Consider the following 23,313-nt stretch of genomic DNA (forward strand, 5'->3'; position numbering starts at 1 on the left):
CTCGATCCATCGATCGATCTCGCCGGCCTCAAGTCTCGACGTACGTACGACGACATGTTTTGGCAAGCATCCTGGCCAAGCTAGTGCGCCGGGAATAAGCTAGTAGTAGCTCTCACCGTTTGGGCAGCAGCACGCATGCAGCCACGCACGTCGCTGTACATGGCGAGGCCGGCCGCGCTCGAATACGCGATGCCTAGAGGAGGTGGCCGCGTGCGTGGCGTGCATCTCGGTCGATCCGTCCGTCCAATGATTCGCGACGCCCCCCAACTATGGCGATGGCCACGTACAGCTACTAGTAGTACTACTTCTCCTGCCAGCACAGTACTAGTCCAGTACTATAGCTGCGTTTCTTTTTAATTTTTTTGTTTATTTTATTTGCATGCTTGCATCGAATTGAATACGCTCGTACGGATTTCTGGAGAACTGTGTAGCAACTGTAGCTGGGGCACGCATGCATGCAAACCGTTTTTTTCCCCTCGTGCATCCGCATGCTTTTGCTTTCTTTTTGGGTTGAAACTTCTCAGATTATTTGTGCCGATATTTTATTATGCGATGTGTACTACTCCATGAGATGGTCATTTCGTTGGATGCCTAAACTGAGGATCGAGGTAGTAGATCAGTAGCAGTGAGATCATACCAGTAGTAGCGGCACTGCGCTCATGTAGGAGTAAATAATCATAATCAGGTCTTCTTTAGTTCCCAAAATTTTTCTCTAAAAACATCACATCGAATTTTTGCACATCTAAATATATAAAATATTAAACATAGATGAACTAAAAAAACTAATTGCACAGTTATGAAAAATCTTGAGACGAATCTTTTGAACCTAATTAGCCCATGATTAGCTATAAGTGCTACAGTAACCAACATGTGCTAATGACATATTAATTACACTCAAAAGATTCGTCTCGCGGTTTCCAGGCTAGCCATGAAATTCGTTTCTTCATTCGTGTCCAAAAATCACTTCCAATATCCGGTCAAACATTTGACCTAACATTTCTTCAAAAAAAAATTCTCAATCTAAAAGCTACCTAAACACCACCTCAATCAACAGGAACAATTTTCTTTTCGCTGCAACTGTCAATTTGCGAGGGAAAACTGGGGGAGGAAACCTATGCATGCATGAATGAATGTAACTGTGGCAGTAAATGAGGGGTACTGCCAGTGCCCAATGATGAACGAACTGTCCTGCCCTATCTTCAGGCTACGGCATTGTAGCTCACTGGCCCTAAAAAGGCTCATCTGCTGCAGTACGGCCTGCAGCTAGCTAGCCGCAGAGTCGCAGCACGCGAGAACCCAGCAAAAGTATAGTGTAGCAGGCTAACAACGCTAGCAGTACCCCCTCTTTGGTATGAGCACTACTGCCATGAACGGATCACAGCGAGGTCAACCACCTTTGCTGTTCATCATAGTTTCAGAATTCCTGAGCATCGTATTTAGACAAGGGGGGAGTAGAAGAGAGAAGAGGAGGGAGATTGCCATGACTTAACGATGGCCAGCCAAGTAGCCTGAGACCCCCAAAGCTTTACCATATTACGTTTTCGCAATTGGATCAAGATGGTAGGATGGGGTATATATTAGGACGATGATGAATTGACGGTGATACTTAAGAGTAATGGGTAGTGGTAGATCATGGGTATGTGGTGGAGAGATAAGAGCTACAAGACACCAACGATCGTGCCAGAGCCACATAGATGGAGAAGTGTGATAGATATGGTTCAGAAGAGCCTTGTAGTTAAAAAGAGGAGGCAAATCCATTGGCGGGGGAACTGCCATAGACGTGGATTGAGAGACGGGTCAGTAGGATTTTAGTATACTTAAGCAATAAGATGAGGTGAATCGATATAGTAGAGTAGGGGGAAGAGGGATGGGAGAAGGCTACAAAGGGACTGCAGTTGGGCCTCGCAGGTGCTCACCTTCACCAGCAAAGCGGATCGGGGATATAAGGTGTAGGGAGGAATCGAGGATAGGAAGGGGAAGGGTGGCGTCTGCACTGGTGTACATCGCGTGGATTTGTGGATTAGTTTTCGTGATTGCAGAGAGATGTGAGGTGTGATGGTAAACAGGTTAATATCTTTGCATGAATCGTGAAGCCACCCTATCCATCCAAGAATGATTGGTATTTTATAGAACAATAGGTGATTTGCAAGTATAAGCCATTAAGGCCATAAACAATACATGTCACGTAAGTTAGACCAGTCCAAAAAAAAAAAATTCTTGTCGTGCATGTGGCTTCAAGTGTAACTTTAAATTTTCATGTTGAACCTTGGTGGTTATTTTTGTTTCTGAATTTTTAATTTACATATCAGTCCACACTAACCACTCTCCAAAAAATAGAAAGTAATATAAATTACCCCCACTCCCTGAATCCCATCTTCGACAACTCTACTCGCTCCTCCTCTATTGTCTCCCTCCTCCTCTATTGTCTCCCTTCTCCTTATTGCCAATACTGGTGATGGTATAGATCAAGGCAGTGGGCCAGGGAACTTCATTGATGTTGTAGTGGTCTTGAACTCTCATCCTTGTCACGCACCATTATCAGATGGGGGAGGAGCTCGTTAGGGTGGGGGTCAAAGGCTAGGGGATGAGCTCACCGTCATCGTGACGCCCTCATCCTTCGATAGCCACCATTGTCCCTAGCGATGCAAGCCAAGGTGGTACTAGCCCGTGCGCATTAAGGAAACTCTCGCGATAGGGTTGGGTGGAGTGTGTTGATCCAGCCACGAGGGTAGGCTCCACGATGGCTCAACCCGATATAGACTGAGTCGGCTCAATAGTAGGTTGTGGGAGCGTGCGAAATACACTATAAGAATTGAGTTATGCAGTGAAACAATAGCATAGATCCAATGACATAGCCGACATCAAGTGACGACCTCGATGTCAAAGACAATAAGCCTATTGTTCTCGTCTCGAAGCCATGCTTGTTCTCTTCGCCTTTCTGCCACATGTCCTTGCTTTAGATCCTAGGCCAGACCTCCATTTCTCTTCTCTCATGCTTCTTCTACACATAGGGAAAAACAATGATTCACCCAGTGAATTTGCCTTAATGTATGAGTGGACTCAACATCCAGGCAAGAGAAGTCTTTAGGAGCCACCTACTTTTTATCCATTCTCATCCAAACATTCACAATATATTGCAGTTGATATAGTCGAGCGATAAGTGTACTCGCCAACATCGAGGGTTGTTCGTGAGCAGTGCTATACGTACGATTGTCGTAAGTACGATTCATGGCACGTAGCGACGGTGCAGCAGCGAGCGAATCGGCGCGTAACGGAAGTCACAAACAAATCACAGCGTCGGCAACGGAAATCGTACGATTTTCTCGTACGCAAAGCAATTTCGTTTGTTCATATAGTCTAAGGCCTTGTTTAATTTACAATTTTTTTTCCAAAAACATCACATCGAATATATAGACACATATTTAAAGTATTAAATATAGTCTAATTATAAAATAAATTACAGATTCTACCAAGAAGCTACGAGACGAATTTTTTGAGCCTAATTAATCCATCATTAGCACATATATGTTACTGTAGCACGTATGGCTGATCACGTACTAATTAGGCTCAAAGGATTCGTCTCACGATTTCCCCATAACTGTTTAATTAGTTTTAATATTCGTGTATATTTAATGCTTTATTTAGATGTCCAAGAATTCGATGTAATGTTTTTTGGAAAATATTTTGGAACCTAAGTAAATATTCCGAACGTACATAACTATAGCCTAGATAAATAGTAATTTAAGTGCTCCAGTACAGTCGCATGCATCATCTCGCACGCTGGCTTAGCTGCTTCTCCCCAGATCTGCAGCAAATCAGAAAAGTCACCGCTTTCCACGACACGCACGCACAGGCAAAAAGGGAGCAGGCGCCACAGCGCGCAGCTACCCTCCTACACACGCGTCTGATGAATTTAACCATGCTGCTGCTGAATCCCAAGTTATTTACTGTGCTGATTTACTGATCATGATGCTTCACGGGCCAGTTAATTAAGCACGCAGGAGCAGCCTACGACGACCTGCGGTCTGGCATGTAGGGCCCGCATGTCAGCGAGAGAGTAGCGGTAAGTTAGCTGATAAAGGAGATATCTGCGCTTCACGAGGCGAATTCGCCCCCATCCCGCGAGGTTCATGACGAGGCGATCTTTGCCGTACACATAGGCAGATTGTTTTAACTCTTTCCTAAGCAGCTAGGCTAAACCCTATCCTTGTTTTATCGTTAGGATTTGATCAGCCTGGGGTTAAGGTTAAGTTAATCAACCTAGGCCGTAGGGATCAGTAACCCATACGGTAGGTTTGTCTAGGCCTTTTCTTTTCTTTTTGTTTTTGTTTTTAGTAGTACTACCTCTGTAGTGAAATAAAATCCTTTTTTTAGTTTTTTATACAATGTTTTGACTCTTTGTTTTATTTTAAAAAAATTTACAATTAATATTTTTATTCTTACTAGCTGATAAAACATGAATAATACTTTATGTATGACTTATTTTATGTGCAGCCTGACAGAGTGACAGTTGCTGCTGCTGGATGTGAAATTGTGAAATGGCTTCTGCCGAAAAAAACCGTCGTCTCGCCCTGTGAGAGCTGGGAAAGTGACAACGGTATTGTACATTTGTGCGTAGTTTTCTGCGAGAAGGCAGCGCGTGCATGCATACGCGCGTGATCGTGCCCATCTCACCACCTGTGCAACAAGCTAGATCCTCCTCTTCTTGGGGTCCTAAAATAATCTTGTTTCTCGTTAAAGCCACGGAAGATGTCGTGGACTCCCAGGTGATGAGCTGGTGGTTTGAATAGGAGTACACCTTGTTTTGCCAACTTTTAGGGACGAAGAATGTGAGTTTAGGCCAATCTCAATAAAGGTTTTATGGGTAATAAATAAGGTGATGTAGATATTTTTGATAATGTGGCAAAGTATTAATGAAGAGAGAGTTGAAATGAGTTTCATGGAGATGAAATCTTCTATGCACTGTTACCTAGACAGTTTGTGTCTTGCATGTAACCTAGGAAACAACAATAGATAAAACTATGCATTGAGAGAGTGGTGTTTTATTCTAGTTTTTTTTAATGACATGTCACTCTAGGTAATCGTGTTCATAAAACTTGTATTGAGGATGGCCTTAGATGAGTGATTTGATGGTGGGATTGGTTATAGGAGCTTGATTTTTACTAGTATTTGGCAAAAGAAACGACATTGCTATGGAGTTTGGATGTGAAAGTAAAGATAGACGGCTCAGATATAACACGTTATACTTAGAGTGGGAATTCCCTCTCAGTTACCACCATTCACATGCCCACTAAAAATTATTAACAGCCCAAACTTCTTAGCAATTTCCCCAAGCAAACGCACCATTATACCATTTCTAATGGGAGTTTCGATCTCATTAAATAGGGTACCGTGTTAACATTTTTTATATATGTAGCAATGAAGAGATGGCATGTGTTTTTATCTAAATGTAGCCACAATGTACATTGTTACCAGTATAGTTTGTTTATTACATGTATTGCCTATAAAACAACAAATTAAACATATACATGGTATTACCTCCGTTCCAAAGTTGTTTAGCATAGACTTAGGAGATGTCAAAATATTCTTTTTTAGTCACTTCAGTGATCAATTTGTAAATTTTGAATGGATTAGATTTCCATTCTAAGCGTTTGATTGGCTCTAAAATCATTGCAATGATTGAAATTATGAGAGTTAATGTAGAAATACTTATACTGTGGTATAAAATTTAAATCCTAGAAATATTTATCTTTTAAAATAGAGGGAGTATGAACTGTTTCAATCATCAACGAAATGCAATGTTACATACGATCATTCCACTGGGAATGACCTTAGTATCAAAGTTTCCTTGCCTTGCTGGACTGCATGCTTTCTGCAACCCAACTGGACTTTCTAGGGGAGTGGAGTTCAAATAGAACTTCAGGCTAACACCATCTTTTAAAGCCACAACATCTTAATAATGGGCTGAAATTGCCATAGGGTAGGGTCATGGATAGTGGGCCTCCTCTCTTAGGCCCAAAACCATGCATCATTCCAGCACATAAATTTAACAGAATAGTCATCAATCGCTTTTTATGTTTAAGTTGAAATGTTCCAGGATACCTGACACAGGGTTGCCGCGTGCGTCTTGTTTTGAGAGGAAGACGAAAAGTTTAATATGTTCATTTTGTTTTCTTGGAAATACTGGCAACATACATTAGCTAAAATATATTTCCATTTTTTCAAAATGTGAACACGGACTGGCATGACCAATTGTTATGTCCTATCTGCTCCGTCCTAAAATAATTTTATTTTTCATACATCCTATACATACCAATAAAAAACAAAATAATGTATTACTATCCACTTTATTAAATAACAATGCACCATCCCTCGCTTTATCTAGTTTCAATGCACTTATTCATACTTTTACGAACTCTAATACAATAATTGCTTAAAGTTAGACTTATTATAGACAAACAAAATGAGGCAAAAATGATATTATTTTGGGATAGAGTATATGAGAATACAAACCATTAATAATGTTCAAATGTATAAAATACAAACCATCTTCTAAATGATAATTCAAGCACATACTGGCAAACCATGCACGGTGGCATAAGGTGTCTCATGATGGATTAAACCGTGCCGGAAGCCCGGAACCTTCTTCAGATTTCAAAGGCTTTCAAAGGGTTCTTGGGATCAATATCATGGAAGAGAGGAAGATCTGGTTGGAGACTTCCTTGGCTGAAACCAATGCTTTCTAGGGTCTCCAGCACGCAGTCAAACAAAATTTTGTTTCCGAACAGGGTGAAGTGCAGTCCATCGCTGCATAATATAAAAGGAAGTTATTTAGTCATTGTCATCAGGGAAAAAATAACACTGTAAGCACTAAGCAGTACTCAAAACTACAAGACAACATAATGCATTTCTTCGGTAAGAAAACATGCATACATTATAAGGCCTTATTTATTTTCACTTAGGATTATTGTGATCTAGATTATTAAAAATAGTCTGAAACAAATAAAATAGATTACAAGGACAGATTACTATAAGATTAAATTGTGCTAAAGGTGTACGAACTTGCGAGGTAGATGCAATCTAGTACATAAACTTGTAAATTATTTGTTTGAATGCATAAATTTGTCTAGTGCATGCTGTAAACTAGATCCAAAGGACATGACTAATTTTACTAAATTTGACATTGATTAGAATCTTGCGTAGGCTCAGATGACCCGATAATGTCATAAACATATGCACCCACTCGTTCAAACATAGAGTAAGTTATTTTGTGTAGTGTGTGTATATACGGGAGTATGAAATAAATACAAAACAATGAAAATAAAATAAAATAAAATGCATGAATGTTATTTGCACATATGACATATCACGTCCTAATATGCGTACGTGACAACCTAATCAACTCTAACTCGGTATAATTTGCCACAATGTGTTGTTTTGGAGCAAGATTTGTTATAATATGTCGTTCTGCAACCTCTCTCGCTATATATTTACTGTCAAAAAATATGTCCTTTTGGAATTGGTTCGCACACACTAAACAAGTTCGTGAATTATAACGAGCATTTTACGATTTTATATACTAAATTGCACTCACCTGATAAATTTGTGTACCACCAACACAATTTAGTCTTGTCATAATCTAAAGCTCAGATTATTGTAATATGATAAGCTCCTCCAAGGATAATTTATTTCAGATTATTTGGTGGCTAAAGACCGACTACCCCTGGATACTTTAAAATAATTACCCACCTTACTATCCATTATCCAATTTAGCTTATAATAATTCAGCTTGTAGTAATCTGGCTCAATAATATAAATTACAATAATTCTAAATAGAAACAAACATGGCCTAAATCACGGCATGAAGACCCAAGTTATTTATAAAAAACCTAATGCTGTGTGCGAAGGCTCTATCCACTGTCAGTTACTGTATACATAGCAGAGAAGAGAGCGAAAACCAAGCGAGTTGCACTCTAATTAATTTGTTCCCACAATTCTTTTCCCCAAAAATCTGTTCTACAGACATATTCTATTGGTCTTTAACACCTCTGCAATTCTTCTTCTTCAAAAAAAAAAAATCTGTACACATGTTTTTTGTTCCCTATTGCTTTGCGGACATTTCTATTTTCTACTGCTGAGTTAATCTCCTTATGGGAGATGGGAAGATCTTGACTGGTTTCCATTAGAGAAGCAAAAGTGGTAGCTTGTATAATACTAGCATGCACGCTATTGTGCATCTAGTTTGTTTCTGCAGGTTTTCATTTGACAATTCAGAAGCTAGAAAACAGTCATACAGTGTTATGCAGAGTATCAAGTTCATCTTGTTTGGTTAAATATGTTAATTATAGGATCTTCAGAATGGGTCGGGTTTAAGGCCAAGGTTTTTTTAGTCAAATTAACCATCCATTTGCTTCTATATAACCTGTACACTCGACAGAACCATTACGTTCGATCAGATTGTCCGTGGAATTTGCGAAGTAGGCTACTGGTAGCATAGATGACTGCCCTTGCTTTGCTTCTTATTAAGCCTATCAATTTTCAAGTTTTGGTATAAGGTCACTTGAAATAGATACATACCACAATGCAGATGTTTGCCAGTCAGGAAATTGCTGCATCTTTGTCCAGATGTCTATGGCTGGAAGATTCAGTTCTTTAGCAACTGTCAGGCATGCCTGTGCATAAGCGCCAGCAGCTTCATTGGTTCTTTCCGGTAGTTTTGAAGGGTCATCTTCTCCATACATGTCCCTTCATTGAAAGAAACGGACAATAAGTACGAGTTTGCAAAAATCTCCCTTACAAGAAGGTACAATGTTTAGCTTGTTACTTGAAAAAAGAATTTTCAGATCAAGCCCAGTGCCACCAAGTGGTAACTGATATACCGATAAACTAAAAGGGAAAAAAACTTACAGTGTATAATGTGCATCCTTTTACATGAGAAATACAAACTGGTGGTTAATTCTGCTCGTGGATATAAGTCGATAGATCAAACATAAGCATGCCCTGTACTGGTTTGGTACATTATGAAATTGGATTCAAATTCTTGAAGTCTGAAGAAAGTACAAATTTATTGGGTGGCTCCTTTGTTATCAGGGACGTATTTAGACCTAGTGCAGCTATGGCTCGAGCTCTAGATTTAGGTCCATAATTCTCTGAAAAATATATAAAATCATCTTACAATTTTAAAAATAGTTAAAGACTACATGAACATAGTCCTACTCATAGATATCCTTACCGAATTCTCGCTGGTTCATAGATTGGTGGAGGCGTGATGAGTATAATCTTGGTGGATGGCCATTGCTCCTGATGTGAGACCCAAATCGGAGTAAGCAAGCAACGAAGCAGTTAAGCCGAGCAGACGGATCGTCGCTGAAAGGAAGGAGAACCTTGAAGTAGGCGCAGATGGCGCGGAGGTTGCTCCGGTACTCCTCCAGCGGCACGTGCTGGTGCACCTGCTTCCGATCCGGCAGCGAGGCGTCGTTGGCGCCGAAGAACACCGTGACGGCCGCCGGGTCCGACCCCCCGGCCCCGGCGGCGGCGCCCTCCATGGCCCTCGCCAGCACCCGCAGCGCCCATCGCGTGTTGTACCCGCTGAACCCGCGCAGCACCACGTCCGCCTGTAGCCAACCGGAGACCACCCCGGCGATCAAAACCGACGCGGGGGCAGATCGAGGAGGGGAGGGGAGGGGGCCGCCGCGTACCTTGCGGGCGAAGTGGTCGGCCAGGGCGGCGCCCCAGCCGCCGTCGGCGAAGGACAGCTCGGTGATGGAGTCGCCGAAGAGCACCAGCCGCGGCCTCATGCTCGTCGGATCCCGGATACCCCACCTACCCCTACCTGGGGGACGCCTCACTCGCTCGCTACTGTACTGAAGTGGACTGAAGAACCGCCTCGTCTCCAAGATCTCATCTGAGCTTCCAGCCTCGCTTGCGTGCAAATTCTTTAAAAGTGCAACTTGGGTGGAGAATCGTGGAAGCAACTGACTTGCAAGTTTGTCGTGCGTCCGAGAGTCCAAGATGCCGTTGTCAACACAGCCTTTCAAGCAGTAGCTGAACAGTGACGAACTGTATTCCGGCGGTCAGGGCGCCAGGGCGGCGCGGCCTGGGAAGCTTCCTATAGCTTCTCACGGAATCTCGAGTCACAAACTATTTTAAGCAGCACTCGTTAGTCGGTTTATGAGAATCGAGTGCAGTAAAATTCAGAAAATAAACTAAAAGCTAAAAATCGATCTCCCAGTTTTTCTAGATTCTAACTTCTTATTAGTTTGTTAAGCTTCTCAAACAGAACTTGAGTCTCGTCTTGGAATTGAGATCAGGCAAAGGACTGCAGCTAGTTTTAGTTGTTTATTTTGATGGTCAATGTTCTGCAGCCATCGCTACAGTACACTACGAGAATTATGGCTTTCCTCGTTTTATGTGCGTTGATTAGATAAGGTGACACCATCAGATACGAACTACCCAGTGTTTTGAACCGTTTGATCGCTGTTTTAAGACAATGACAACAACTGCATGTATAATGACTAAAGCTGATCTGAATCCCTCGGTATTGGTTTCGTAATTGGACCTGTCTCAATCACATGGATGGGGATCATTGATCAAGCAATGTCGTGATCTCCTTTGAGTTCTTTCTTGGGTTTTTTTGGTACGTTCCCAACCATAAATTCGTGCTAGAATAAATTCGTAAAGTCTACCCTCTATGGTCATGATTTTTTTATGAAATACTTAAGCCAAACAGAATATTTACAATCAAAAAATAATATATAAATACAACTTTTATATATGTGTTCTTGGCGAAAAACAAATGCTAAATAATAAACTATAATTAAAAAGCCAAATCAATTTCAAACTTAAGGTTAAAATTTAAATTTTGACTTATGAACAAAAGCATAAGCAAAAAGATGAGACCCTTAGTTCCATAACATGAGAATGACATACTCTTGTCTTAAAACTATTTTCCATAAATGACATATACTCTTGTCTTAAAACTATTTTTCATAAATGACATATACTCTTGTCTTAAAACTATTTTCCATAAATGACATATACTCTTGTCTTTCTATATTCCACAAATGTGTTGTAATAAGAAAAAGATTAGTATTATATTCTGAAAAAGTTGCAGAAAAAAGGTCAAGACGACCGAAGTTTCTGACTAAAGAGTAACAAGTTCATGAGAGTATGGAAAATACTCTGCATTTTCAGACAAGTCCATACACATCGTTTTTATGTTTCTAAATTAAAATTTTAAAAAGTTGAATTGACGGTGGATGCGCTCCGCTAGCGAATCGAAGCTTAAGAAGGTCAAGCGATTGTTCCGACCGCGGGAGCTCTGGGTGCCGAGGGGACCATGGGTTGTGCTTCTGAGTCAAAAGACGTGGGATAGATTGAGCAGACTCTGCCATTGGATGCGCAAGGAGCAATAACCAATGTTGGACTTTCCTTTGCATCGGACAATCCGATTTCCAATTTGAATGACAATGGTTTAAAGTTCTAATCAAAATATACACACGTACATTATGAGATGACACTAGTGGATTTTATTAGGAATTTAGTGAGGTTGAGATTTACCATCATCCTCAATCAATTTAAACACACATTAAGAGAGCATGCTCTGCCCAAAAACAAAAAGAGAGAGCATGCTCGCCAATGCGTTACCTTGGTAATGCCGTGTATCTTCGTACATAGTTAAAAATTAACATGTAATCTAAGATGACCGTGATTACTCGTTAACTACGCATCAATTTGATATGCTAAACCACAAAACTGTTATTTGCCATTGACATTACATTTCGACAAAATCCATAAGAAATTACGGTGAAACCACTCCAAAGTAGAAAGCACCTGCTATGTTTCCCGGACCACCAAATCCTCAACGCCCCAAGAACGCAGAGGAACCGAACAGTGGATGATGAACATAAATTTTACCATCAATGGAAAGGAGTCCGGAAGAAAAAAAAAGTGTAAAGAAGGAAAAAAAAACCGAACAGTAGCAGCAGCCTGCCTGCCCCCACCTCCCACCGAACCCCTTGCCTGCCTTCCCCATCTCGCCTCCTCCCCCCCGAAATCCCCAAATCGCCGCACCCCCGATCCGCCGCCGCCCTCGATTCGATTCGGCGCCGCCGTTGACCCCGCCCCCTATGGCCTCAGGGCCGCCGTCGCCGTCCAGCAAGGCGTTCTCCCGCAAATCCCACGCCCACGGCCCCGGGCCCAACTCCTCCAAGGCGGCGGCCGGAGGCGGAGGCCTCTCGGCGTTCGATGCGCACAACGGGACGCACATCCGCACCGTCACGTTCTCGCTCTCCTCGTCGCCGGCCGCCCGCCGGGAGCTCCGGCGCCGCCTCACCACGGAGCTCGCACAGGTGCGGGCCACTTCCAAGCGCCTCAACTCGCTCCCCGCTCCCGCGCCTTCCTCCGCGCTCTCCGCCACCGACCCTTCCACCCCGCTGCCCCCGCACCCGCCGGTCTCCAAGCACAAGTCCAAGAAGGGGCCCTCGAACCCGTCGCTCTCCGCGGAGGCGCGGCGCAAGCTCTACGCCCCCGTGTTCAAGACCTGCGGCACGGTGCTCGCTAGGCTGATGAAGCACAAGCACAGCTGGGTGTTCAACACGCCCGTCGACGCCAGTGCGCTTGGCCTGCACGACTACCACACCATCATCACCAAGCCCATGGACCTCGGCACTGTCAAATCGCGGCTGGCCGCTGGGCACTACAAGTCGCCGCGAGAGTTCGCCGCTGATGTGCGTCTGACCTTCCAGAATGCCATGAGGTACAACCCCAAAGGGCAGGATGTGCACTTCATGGCAGAGCAGCTAATGAACATGTTTGAGGAGAAGTGGCCAGAAATTGAGGCTGAGATGGCACAGCTGTCACCACAGCCGCCGACACCATCATCGGCTGCGCCCAGGAAACCAAAGGAGTTAGATAATTCTAAGGTGCTAGAGAGGTCGGACTCAACAGTGCATGCTGCGGGGATGGAGGCTACGCCAAAGCAACAGACTGGTCGCCCCCCAGTTTTAAAGAAGCCCAAGGCAAGGGAGCCTAATAAGAGGGAGATGACCTTTTGGGAGAAACAACGTCTTAGTAATAATCTCCAGGAGTTGCCACCAGAGAAACTTGACAATGTTGTGCAAATTATAAAGAAGAGAAACTTGTCACTCAGTCAGCATGATGATGAGATTGAGGTTGATATAGATAGCTTTGATGTTGAGACATTATGGGAGCTCGATAGGTTTGTGACAAACTACAAGAAAAGTATAAGCAAGAATAAGCGCAAGGCTGAGCATCCTATGGCAGGGCAGGACGACACGAATCATGATCTAGAGCTAGAGAAGACAGAGCATGCGAGGTTGGACGAAGTGGAGCAGGATCAGATGCCTTCAGTACAAGAGACGGTATGCTTTTTAGGGATGATGTAATTTTCATGAATTAATTGCTAACTTATGTCCAATGTCGTACTAATTATTTCCTACAGTTACAGAATCCCGAGCCAGAATCAATCGATATTGAACCACCTAAAGAAAACACAGCAGGTAGTCTACCTATGTGTTTTGTACCATGTTTATAATTGTTATTATTGTCTTTAAGAAAATAACAAATATATCAGTTATTAATCTAAATGTCAAATTGTCTGTTGACCTAGCTCTGTTACCAGTATATGGATAACAACTAAGTTTGCTCGATTACAGATGACAATGAGAGGTATGTGGGTTCATCGTCACCTGTTCATTTGGAAGATCAGAAAGGAGAGAATGCTGGTAGATCAAGTAGTTCTGGAAGTTCTAGTAGCGATTCAGGCTCTTCATCTAGTGGTAAATGCTCTACTCCTTTGCAGAAATTTATGTTACCAATTAGCTCTATAAAGGATATTTTCATATATATGTGCATAACACATGAAATTTACCGTGAGAAGCATATGCAGATACAGACACAGATAGTTCATCAGCAGATGGCTCTGATGCTGCACAGTCACCCAGAACGTAACATCTATAGGTCAGGTCAGGTATGTTTAGTTACTGGGCAATCATTTTCTTGTATTTGTTTTCCAAATTCAAATTATTCAATTGGTATATTCTTGAAGTTCCAGGAGAGCTAGTTATTCAAGCTTTTAACAAAGAAAACAGAAATTATATTGAGAACCATGAATATCCATGTTGCTTGCGCTACTTAGTTACTTTTGTGAAAGCTTTCATGTCGCTAGGGGAGAGCACTTTCGTGCAATTTCTTTGGTTTTTAAGATAGGGATTTTGCAACATTGGCAACTGAAATTAATGTCAGACAAATAAACCTGCACAGAAAATACCAAAATAGTTTGTTGCATTTTCCTGTTTTAATTAATATTGCATCGCCACTTCAGTAATGCATCGTTGTGATAATGCATGTATTCAACAACAAGAATGCAAGACAAAAAACAAACAAACAAAAGGGGCACTGATTGTGAAAAGAACACCAACTGAGCAACTAATACGTGGATCGGGAGTTAAATTGAGCAATAAGCAAAGCAATTAACAATAACCAATAGGCGAATTGCTGATCAAATGTCAACCGTACAAAACAGTCAAGAACACAAACAGGATCTGTGGGCCTGTTGGAGCTGTGGAGTCACCTTGTTGTGGGCTTTCTCTACCACTGCTCGTTGAGTCACCAGTTGGTGGAGCAGGTGCCGATGCAGGAGGCTGCCTGCTCTGCTGCATCCTGCTGCACTGGGGGCTCTAGACTGGAATGGCTAGTGTTTTGGCAACGGCAAGTGGGGGTCAATGGGGCCTGGGCACCTGGCTGATGTGCTGAGTCAGCCTTGGGCTTTGCAGCTGGGATGATGAGATGGGTGGAGGTGCTGAAAGTATAAAATACCAATATGGCCTTGCTTGGCTTATGTGGTTTGTGTGGTTTCCAGGATAAATGACTGCACTGAAAACTAAAATAACAAGAATTAAAATTAAACTAGAAACCTGAAACATAAAATTGTTCAATTTGTTTTAGTTTTGCCCTGCCCTCCATGTCAAAAGCATCTTAGTTCTTACTTTATATATAAAGGACGGCTATTTAGTATTTACTGATTAATGATCAGCTATATGTGCAAACTAAATAGCGCTATTGTGTTATTATATTTACTACTCTTAGCTAGGAGTATTATAAGCTAATATATTATACCATATTTGTATTGTACCTTGCTTTTGGAAAAATCTTTTGTGGTGTAACTCGTAAGCATCTTAGTAGTTGTGCTAACAAATGATGCTACCTGACAATCTGACATTCACATGATGGTAGTTGTGGTAACAAATGAGCAGTTAACATGTTCAAACCAGAATAGATGTACTGTGCTGTATACTATACTTTACTACCTCAATCATTCGGATAAGAAAGAAACGGTGTGATGATCTGATAGCCATGGTTAGTTGGATGATTGGGTCTTGAACGCTCTGTTTGACATTAGCATTGCGATAGATTAGCATTGTGACAGAGTGATTTTGTGCTGTTGTTTGTACAAAGTTATAGTATGTTTGTGCAAAGTTATAATATACACATGTTAGAATTATACCTTCTTGAATGTTTGACTGTGACCCCATCAAACAGTGTCCCAACGTAAAGGTCGTTACAAGATAGGATCCCAAGTATTACCACTCCCTACTTCCCTGTCATTATGCCAATCTACATTACAAGGATTGCCTATTGGTTTAGTAGTGTCTGGTGGAGTTGCCATGCAATGCACAGATAATTAAAGTTGTTAAAACTTCTAGTACTGTGATCCTAAAACTATCCACGACAATAATTTGCCAATGTATGGTACTAATTGGTACTCCCTCTATTTCATATTGGAATATATTTTAGATTTTTCTTAAGTCAAACTTCTTCAAGTTTGACTAAATTTATAGAAAAATGTAGCAGCATTTCCAACACAAATTATTATTATGGAGTTTTGACTTAGTACAAAACCGAAACATATTACAATATGGAATGGAGGGAGTAAAGAAGAAGCTTGTATAGTAATAGAAGCATTCTCTAGATAATATTGGAAAAGGTTGACAAAGTTCCATAGTAATTTACATGCCATAGGTGTTTATATTGGTTTTGTCCCAAAAGCTGGAGATTTTTGGTAGCCATCTTCCCAAAGTATTGTTCCCTTTCTTTCATTACAAAAATTCTGGAACTGTGGATATTGCCCTATTAGCTGTGAGCTGATTGTTTTCTTGTCTTGCATAGTGCTGTATCAGCATTGTGCCAACCAATATGGTTACACATATCCATGTCATCATTGGATACACCAACAGTATGTTGTGCATTGCCGAAATGCCTAAAAGGTATCACAGAAACCTATCAGGCTGTTAGCCTATGCTATCTTAGAGCATCCCCAACAGCTTATCTAAATTTGGTCATCCATATCTTCATTTAGATGATTATCTAAAACAGTTTCATTCTTCATATTTCTTTGTACTCCACCAGATCATCCATATATGACATCCTCTATATCTCTTTGGAGGATGGAGAGAGATCATCCAAATATAAAGGTTCTCTCTCCTAATATGGATGACATCTAAAAATAGATGATAAGATAACCGTTTTGTTGGAGCTCAATTTGTAGTCTTCATTCTCTATTTTCAGGATAGAGGATGGGATAGATGAGCTGTTGGAGATACTTTTATTATCTCATTAGTGCTGATGTAAGTGCATTCAGATTGCCAGGGCAACCTCACTAATGAGGGGTTATACTTTTCCAATTTTGAATTCATCTATGTCAAATTTAAAGTTCATATCTGGTGAAAAAACAAGAAGTTTTCATCATTTGGATATCTACCTGTATTCGAACCCTTGAAAAAAAAAATCTCACAACTTTATGTTTTCCTTTATGGACATTCTCCTTTCAAAAGGAGACAAGAAAAAAACAACTACGTTCATTGTGCAGAGGTGCAGGGCAGGGAATCAAAGATTTGTTGCAAGAATATGGCCCACATGATATTGTGGAATTTTCTGTGTGAGTGCAGATGTGGATGAGATTAGGATATATAAGTAACCATTACTACTGTTATGTAAGGAGTGCGCAATGAATAGCTGTTGCATTGAGCAATGAGCACTGCCGGTAGGGAACATATATATTATAAGGTGAATTTTACTTGATCTACCACCATGCAACCGCTTTCTGCTACAGATCATAATCTAGTCATGGATTTGGTTTCCACCTTCTTGGGGCTTAAACTTATGAGAAACAAAATATTATAGAGAGAATTCAGAGAATATGGATTTTCCCTAACCTTTTTTCGAGTTGGAGGGAAACACTTTGCTATATTAGATCAGTTTGAAGCCTATGCATGATACGTTATGTAACAAAGTGTCAGAACTTAATATGCCATATGCTAGTTGGATTGAGATGCTGGAATTTCTGCCAGTTGGGCCAATTTACCTGGCTAATTTTTCAGTTGATATTTATTATATTAGTAATGAAAGGCTTAAGCTTGTCTTAGTTACATTTTTTAATTTGTATTTTCTTGAATGAGGTAACTAGGACACCGGTTCTGAGAAGGAACCAAACAAACTTTACTGTGCTGCAAAACTGCAAATACTCTGTCTAGCATTATTTTTTTTGCCCTGTTTGGAATTTGTGATATTTTTCATGACTTATATGGGAATGGAATGATTTTTGTATGAAACTATTTAAAATTCGTGCACTCCAAACGTGTCATTAGTACTTGATGAGGCACCATTTAAAATTCGTTCACATACTTTTGCTGCTGGAGAAGACCTCTTGAACTCTTTTGAAATTGCTGCAAAAGATTATAATATGATTACCCATGGATTTATTCCACTAGGAAAATGCTTGTCAATTGCTATCTCTACTCTAAATTCTAGTCATCGCCAAGATTAATGCTAAAAATAATCTGACCAAAGCATATGGATGTTTTTTAATACGTTCATTAATGACAAACGGTAGGAGGTGGTGTGATATTAGTTGTTTCTGAAATGCATTTAGCTTTGAGTAGTAATCTAGCAGATGATTGCTATGTCAGTAATGTGTTGTAAGATATTAGATGATTCTAAATACATTTAACTTTGATTAGCAATCTAGCAGATGAATCGCTATGGCAGTTTTCACGAGCCATGAAAACAGAAGATTGACTAAACTATGACTAATATGAATTTCTACTCATGATTTTTATGGAAGAATTAGAACTTTCTTGGAAAAGAAAAGTTTATTAAGGGAATTAACCTATTTGATAGTATGGTTAATATATTTCATTTTCCCTTATCTGCAGATATTGATGTCAGGCATGATATCGTCAGCGAGATTCAGTGCTGTCCTGTAAATTTTGGCTATGTAGGAAGTCTAACCAAACCAATGCCTGTCCCCTTCTCGCTGTCTGTTTTAGACTCATAGTGGGTGCCATAAAATGCACATGCATTTCATGCGTCTGAACCATTGTTTGCAGTTATGTACTTATTGTAGAGTGCTGCGTTTACCTAATCATTGAGCTGGAAATTGTCTAACATTGGATAGAAGAAACCTGCACATTTGGGGGGAAGCAAGACAACCGGTGATGACCAGACCAGGAACCTGGAGGCCCCACCCTATTGTAATATTGTAAAATTGCTATAGTAGTTGGTAATTTCTGCTTTGTTGGATTTACCACGGATAATGATGTTGATCTGCTTGTTGTGAGATTTCTGCACACTTTGTCATGTTAGATAACCTCTGTTCTTTCCGTTCAATATAATCATTTCTGAGTGCACGGATGCTCCATGACTCCCGGCTGTCTCCTCTCCAAAATAACCACCATATTTTTCTTGCGAACACAAATAAACAACAAAATATTTACTTAATCTTATTTTGCTTTACGAAATGTTCGAAACTTTTCAAATTTAATTTGTTATCTGAAACTATTGTTCAGTGTAATGAATTGTACTTGAAACTTACCTTTGAATTAATGGATTTGGGTAGGATTTAAATCCTTTTAAGGCTCCTTTGGAACATAGGACTTGAAAAACACAAAGAATAGAAATAGGAAAAACACAGGATTTAGGATACCATGCTAAGTTGATTCCATGGAATGCTAGAATACATGAAGTGCTCAATCATGTTGTTTGGTTATGCTAAGTTGATGCTCAATCATGTTGTTTAGTTGTTTTACGGAAAAAAATTACATAAATTTAGAGAGAGAGTTGACACAGAGAAAATTTTCTAATAGGTTTAAGGTCATGGTAGATCCCCCCACCCCAAAAAAAATCCTATATTTTTGAATTCTAAGGATTCATTCTTTGATTTAAAGGAGTATCTAAGGAATTTTTACAGAGGATTCTTATCCTCATATAAAATATTACTTTGTTCCAAATGAACCATTAGAAACTATATATATATACATATACTTTGGGCCTTATTTAAAGGATTTGTCTAGGATTCAAATCTTTTAATAATTATTTCTATATATTCCTTTAAAACAAATGATTGGAGTTTCATAAATTATTTGAAATTCCAAGGAATGGAATGGCATGATGAGTGTAAATTTTGCTAAAAAAAGTTAGCAAGAACTACAACTTATTTTCAATACCCCCGGCTAACCAACCTATATTCCCTTATTTTCCGCAACCACGCTTCCTGAATGGTTTTTCTTCGTAAAAATATGCTATAAGAAAGTTCCTTTCAAAATAATATGAATCTATTTTTTAGTTTTTTTATAGCTCATAATTAATTAATCGTATGCTAACCCATTGCTACTACTTTTTACGTGCCAGTTAAACCAACGGAAGAACACGACCTTCGTATATTTCTTTTGAGTCTATCTCTTTAGCTCAATTCACATGTTTTCCTGCTTTCTATCAAAACAACCAGCCCTACCGTATATTGTAATTCTTTATTTTTCTATTTGCATTTACATCAAAATCCTATTATCATATTGCTTTGTTTTTTTTTCAATCATGCATTTGAAAAAAAGCCCTCACGCACACCACACGAAAGATTAAAAAGTATTCTCTCCGTCTCTAAATATCTAAATATTTGATGTCATTGACTTTTTTTACACGTTTGATCAGTCATTTTTATTTAATTTATTTTTTAAATATGTAAAATTATATATATACACTTAACAATAAATAAAATAATATAGAAATAATTAATAATTATATAAATTTTTAAATAAAATAAATGATTAAATGTGCGTTAAAAAGTTAAACAAGCTTCGAACATTTAGACCACGGAGGTACTACAAACGAATCCGCCGTTATCGCAGGTCACAGCCTGACAGCCATAAACCTCCCCAACCCACCTCACCCATCTGCGAACTCCGGCGAGATGCTCCCGCTCCGGCTGCTGCCGCCGCTCTCGTTCCCACTGCCGCGTGGCCCCACGCCGCGCCGACTCTTCGCCACTGCGGCTTCCGCGTCGCCGCTCCCATGGCCGGGCCTCCACGCATGGCGCCGGGCCCCGCCAAGCGACCTCCGCACGTGGGGCCCGCACGGGCCCTGCGCTCCCCCCGACGCCGACGAGGCCGGCTCGGAGGAAGCTAGCGCGTCCTCGTCGCTGGCCGAGATGGGCGCCCTCGTGCTGTCCACCGCCGACCCCCTCGCCAAGGCGCGGCTCACTCACGCTGCCTTCACACGGTGGGTCGCCGGGCTCCCCGTCGGCTTGGCCGGAGCCCCTGACCACCCCGCCAGGCCTGATAAGCCCATCGTGGTAGATGCTCCAGCACCTCCTCGCTTCCTCTCGCTTAGTTTGTTGAGGCATTTCATCGAGCTGGTTCAGGGCCGGCTGCTGCTGCTGCTCTTGTCTCCTGTAGGTGACGCAGAAGGAGATCACCACGCACAAGCAGATGGGGGTGCCGCTCAACGCGTACATGCTCCACATGTTGGCGCACGTCGAGCTCAATGCGATCGACCTTGCCTGGGACACGGTCGTGCGGTTCTCGCCGCTCCGGGACACGCTGGGGGATGGCTTCTTCGCGGATTTTGCGCGTGTGGCTGACGATGAGAGCCGGCATTTTCGGTGGTACTCCCAGCGGCTCACTGAGCTTGGGTTCAGGTGAGCAAAACACAGATAAATGTGGCGTGAATTACTTATTCAGTTCTATTGTATGAATAAGCTTGGCGTGTACAGCTACGGTGATATGCCTGTTCACAATCTTCTGTGGAGAGAGTGTGCGAAATCCTCAAGTGACGTTTCCGCGCGATTGGCAGTGATACCGCTAGTTCAGGTGCCAGATCATTATCTATATCTTATGTGTAATGCCTATTCATTTCGAGATAGTAAGCTTCAGGTCTGTAGACAAGTGTACTTGCTGAAAAAGAAGTTTTCCTTGTTGCAATTGACAAAATTGTTGATTATTAGAACTTTAATAGGAAGCTCGAGGCCTTGATGCTGGACCAAGACTTGTCCATAAGTTACTTGGTTTTGGGGATCATAGATCCGCAGATATTGTGAATAAAGTAGCAGAGGAAGAGCTTGCACACGTTTCTGTAGGTTTGCATTGGTTCCTGAAAGTATGCCAAATGATGGGTCGTGTCCCAGATGCAACTTTTAGAGGTAAACTTGTCTCCTTATTACTCATTAATTTTAATTGTATGAATGTTTTTTTTCATTTTAACATTGCAGACTTGATAAAGGAGCATGATGTGGTGCTGAAGGGTCCATTTAACTACTCAGCTCGCGATGAAGCTGGCATACCCCGAGAATGGTAATCCGTAATGCAGCTGTGATATTGATATTGTTTCTGTTGTAATGTTTACTCTATAATATATTTTAGTTATGAGAACATGTACAGATTCTAGTAATATTTTTGCATTTTTGGCTACTGAAATGACTTTTCACTAGTCTTTGTATTCAGAAGTAGTGAAACATAAGTGGTTTTGAAAGACTCAACAATTCCGAATAGATATTGAGTAGAACGATATTTTGTAGGCTTGTAGCTACATGAATAAGATGCTATTTTTATATTATGCAGGTATGAAGAGAAGTTAAAGCATGAAAAGCCAAGTAAACTTTTGGAGGTGAGAGATTGATCTGCTGTTTATCATATACTATTGTTTTTTGATGGACCTCTTACAGTATGCCTGTCACAGGTGCACGATAGATTAGCCTGCATTGTTGAGATGGAGAAGGAGAATACAAGTTTGAATGGCTAGAGTCGTATTTGGAGGAAAAAAAAAGGAGAATTGTAGGTACTGTACTAATAAATTCATATTGGATCTTCTGTTCTTCTTGAGTAATCTTATTTTATTGTTTTATTTTTCATAGCAACGTTGATGTCAGCATTCCTCAACTGCCTACATTATGTCATTCCTGTGATTATACATGGTTATATCTGCAACCTCTTGTCTGTTTTTGCACCTTCTATAGTATAATTAATTTGAATATCAAATATATCAAAACCTCTATTATGTTTTGTCGTTATAAAAATATATGAGATTATTTTAGATAGAAAGGTTATTGCAGTGGATTTTCATCATTCAATATATTGAGTTGCTTGGTGGATAATTCTCTGTCAACTTGAAATAGTTGAAGAAAGGACATGACACTGAGAGTCCAAAATAACTGCTGTTAACAATATAATCCCAAGTGACTTCTTGTAAATGTAAACAGTATATTCCAAATCCCATTCAAATTCTAGTTTTGACAGCTGGGTCCCATGCTCCCGCTTGCCAGCTGCCCCACATGTCAATGACACAGAAAGTTCGTTTAGGCCAGCCTTGGAGTTTCTGTTGGGTCATAAATCAAACGCATACGGAAGTATTTGAACATTCTAAGGTCTAAAATGTAGTATCCTACAAAATGTTTCTTTTTCCCATTGTATCCTACCCGAATTTGAAGGGCCAAAATGACTTGTACTTGACTAGTTTTTTCGTACAAACTTACAGTAGTGTTTTTTCTAGGAAACACTCGTATTTTCTGGCTCCCCCATCTATTATATTATAAAGGAGGCACCATGTTGGCTCTGTAAGCTAGAGGTTTCCACTTAATCAAAGAAAAAGAAAAAGATCTTAACCGTCGGATCATGGTGTGTCCAAATTATAACGGTATAGATCGATTGATATTGTCGTATACAAAATACAACTATACCTATAAAAACAAAAGTTAAAAGTTATATAAATATATAATCCAAACCTAGAGAAATATTTTATAAGAGTTATATACGAAATCCAAACCTTATAGAAATATAAGGTATATGAAATCAAAATGTAAGCTTAACCGTTAAATCATAATGGGTCTAAATTATAATGGTATAGATTGATCGATATAGTTGTAAATAAAATACAATAATATCTATAGAAAATAGAAATTAAGAGTTGTATATGAAATAGAATTTAAGAGCTATATAAGGAATCCAAACCTTATAGAAATAGAAGCTA

The 23,313-nt window shown here is 40.5% G+C and overlaps 3 protein-coding genes across 7 annotated transcripts; 2 read left to right on the plus strand and 1 right to left on the minus strand.

Moving 5' to 3' along the window:
- Nucleotides 1–6,356: 6,356 nt before the first annotated feature.
- Nucleotides 6,357–10,061, minus strand: LOC102713404 (GDSL esterase/lipase At5g45920-like). The gene is made up of 5 exons (XM_006643840.3): nt 9,699–10,061; nt 9,384–9,614; nt 9,233–9,300; nt 8,578–8,745; nt 6,357–6,807 (listed from the first exon to the last, which is right to left on the minus strand). The coding sequence occupies exons 1-5, from the start codon at nt 9,795–9,797 to the stop codon at nt 6,648–6,650; spliced, it is 726 nt and encodes a 241-aa protein (XP_006643903.1). The 5' UTR covers nt 9,798–10,061; the 3' UTR covers nt 6,357–6,647.
- A 1,886-nt stretch (nt 10,062–11,947) lies between these two features.
- LOC102710649 (transcription factor GTE4) lies at nt 11,948–18,711 on the plus strand. 5 transcript variants are annotated; one of them, XM_015832627.2, is made up of 5 exons: nt 11,948–13,382; nt 13,469–13,520; nt 13,677–13,799; nt 13,901–13,990; nt 18,234–18,711. In XM_015832627.2, the coding sequence occupies exons 1-4, from the start codon at nt 12,129–12,131 to the stop codon at nt 13,969–13,971; spliced, it is 1,500 nt and encodes a 499-aa protein (XP_015688113.1). In that variant the 5' UTR covers nt 11,948–12,128; the 3' UTR covers nt 13,972–13,990; nt 18,234–18,711. The 5 variants fall into 5 exon arrangements, with proteins under 5 accessions (XP_015688113.1, XP_015688112.1, XP_015688111.1 ...); XM_015832626.2 differs by having other exon boundaries at nt 11,949–13,382; nt 13,463–13,520; nt 13,901–13,985; XM_015832625.2 differs by having other exon boundaries at nt 11,950–13,382; nt 13,463–13,520.
- Nucleotides 18,712–20,185: 1,474 nt separating this feature from the next.
- LOC102710933 (uncharacterized protein HI_0077) lies at nt 20,186–22,100 on the plus strand. The gene is made up of 7 exons (XM_015839315.2): nt 20,186–20,644; nt 20,748–20,989; nt 21,065–21,161; nt 21,307–21,490; nt 21,560–21,641; nt 21,909–21,954; nt 22,027–22,100. Exons 1-7 carry the CDS (start codon nt 20,264–20,266, stop codon nt 22,087–22,089), a joined length of 1,095 nt encoding a protein of 364 aa, XP_015694801.2. The 5' UTR covers nt 20,186–20,263; the 3' UTR covers nt 22,090–22,100.
- Nucleotides 22,101–23,313: the final 1,213 nt, after the last annotated feature.

Source organism: Oryza brachyantha, chromosome 1 (assembly GCF_000231095.2).
Source record: "Oryza brachyantha chromosome 1, ObraRS2, whole genome shotgun sequence".
In the NCBI taxonomy this organism is placed as follows: Eukaryota; Viridiplantae; Streptophyta; class Magnoliopsida; order Poales; family Poaceae; genus Oryza; species Oryza brachyantha.

Excerpts from the sequence above, each read along its gene's own strand:
- LOC102713404 (XM_006643840.3), bottom strand. The coding sequence starts at position 9,797 with ATGAGGCCGCGGCTGGTGCTCTTCGGCGACTCCATCACCGAGCTGTCC. Across the intron at positions 8,746-9,232 it reads TATGAACCAGCGAGAATTCG|GGACATGTATGGAGAAGATG; the intron begins GTAAGGATATCT and ends CTTTCAATGAAG. Across the intron at positions 6,808-8,577 it reads TGGCAAACATCTGCATTGTG|CGATGGACTGCACTTCACCC; the intron begins GTATGTATCTAT and ends TATATTATGCAG.
- LOC102710649 (XM_015832626.2), top strand. The coding sequence starts at position 12,129 with ATGGCCTCAGGGCCGCCGTCGCCGTCCAGCAAGGCGTTCTCCCGCAAA. Across the intron at positions 13,383-13,462 it reads TGCCTTCAGTACAAGAGACG|TTACAGAATCCCGAGCCAGA; the intron begins GTATGCTTTTTA and ends TATTTCCTACAG. Across the intron at positions 13,800-13,900 it reads TTCAGGCTCTTCATCTAGTG|CATATGCAGATACAGACACA; the intron begins GTAAATGCTCTA and ends TACCGTGAGAAG.
- LOC102710933 (XM_015839315.2), top strand. The coding sequence starts at position 20,264 with ATGCTCCCGCTCCGGCTGCTGCCGCCGCTCTCGTTCCCACTGCCGCGT. Across the intron at positions 20,645-20,747 it reads GGCCTGATAAGCCCATCGTG|GTGACGCAGAAGGAGATCAC; the intron begins GTAGATGCTCCA and ends TGTCTCCTGTAG. Across the intron at positions 20,990-21,064 it reads CTCACTGAGCTTGGGTTCAG|CTACGGTGATATGCCTGTTC; the intron begins GTGAGCAAAACA and ends TGGCGTGTACAG.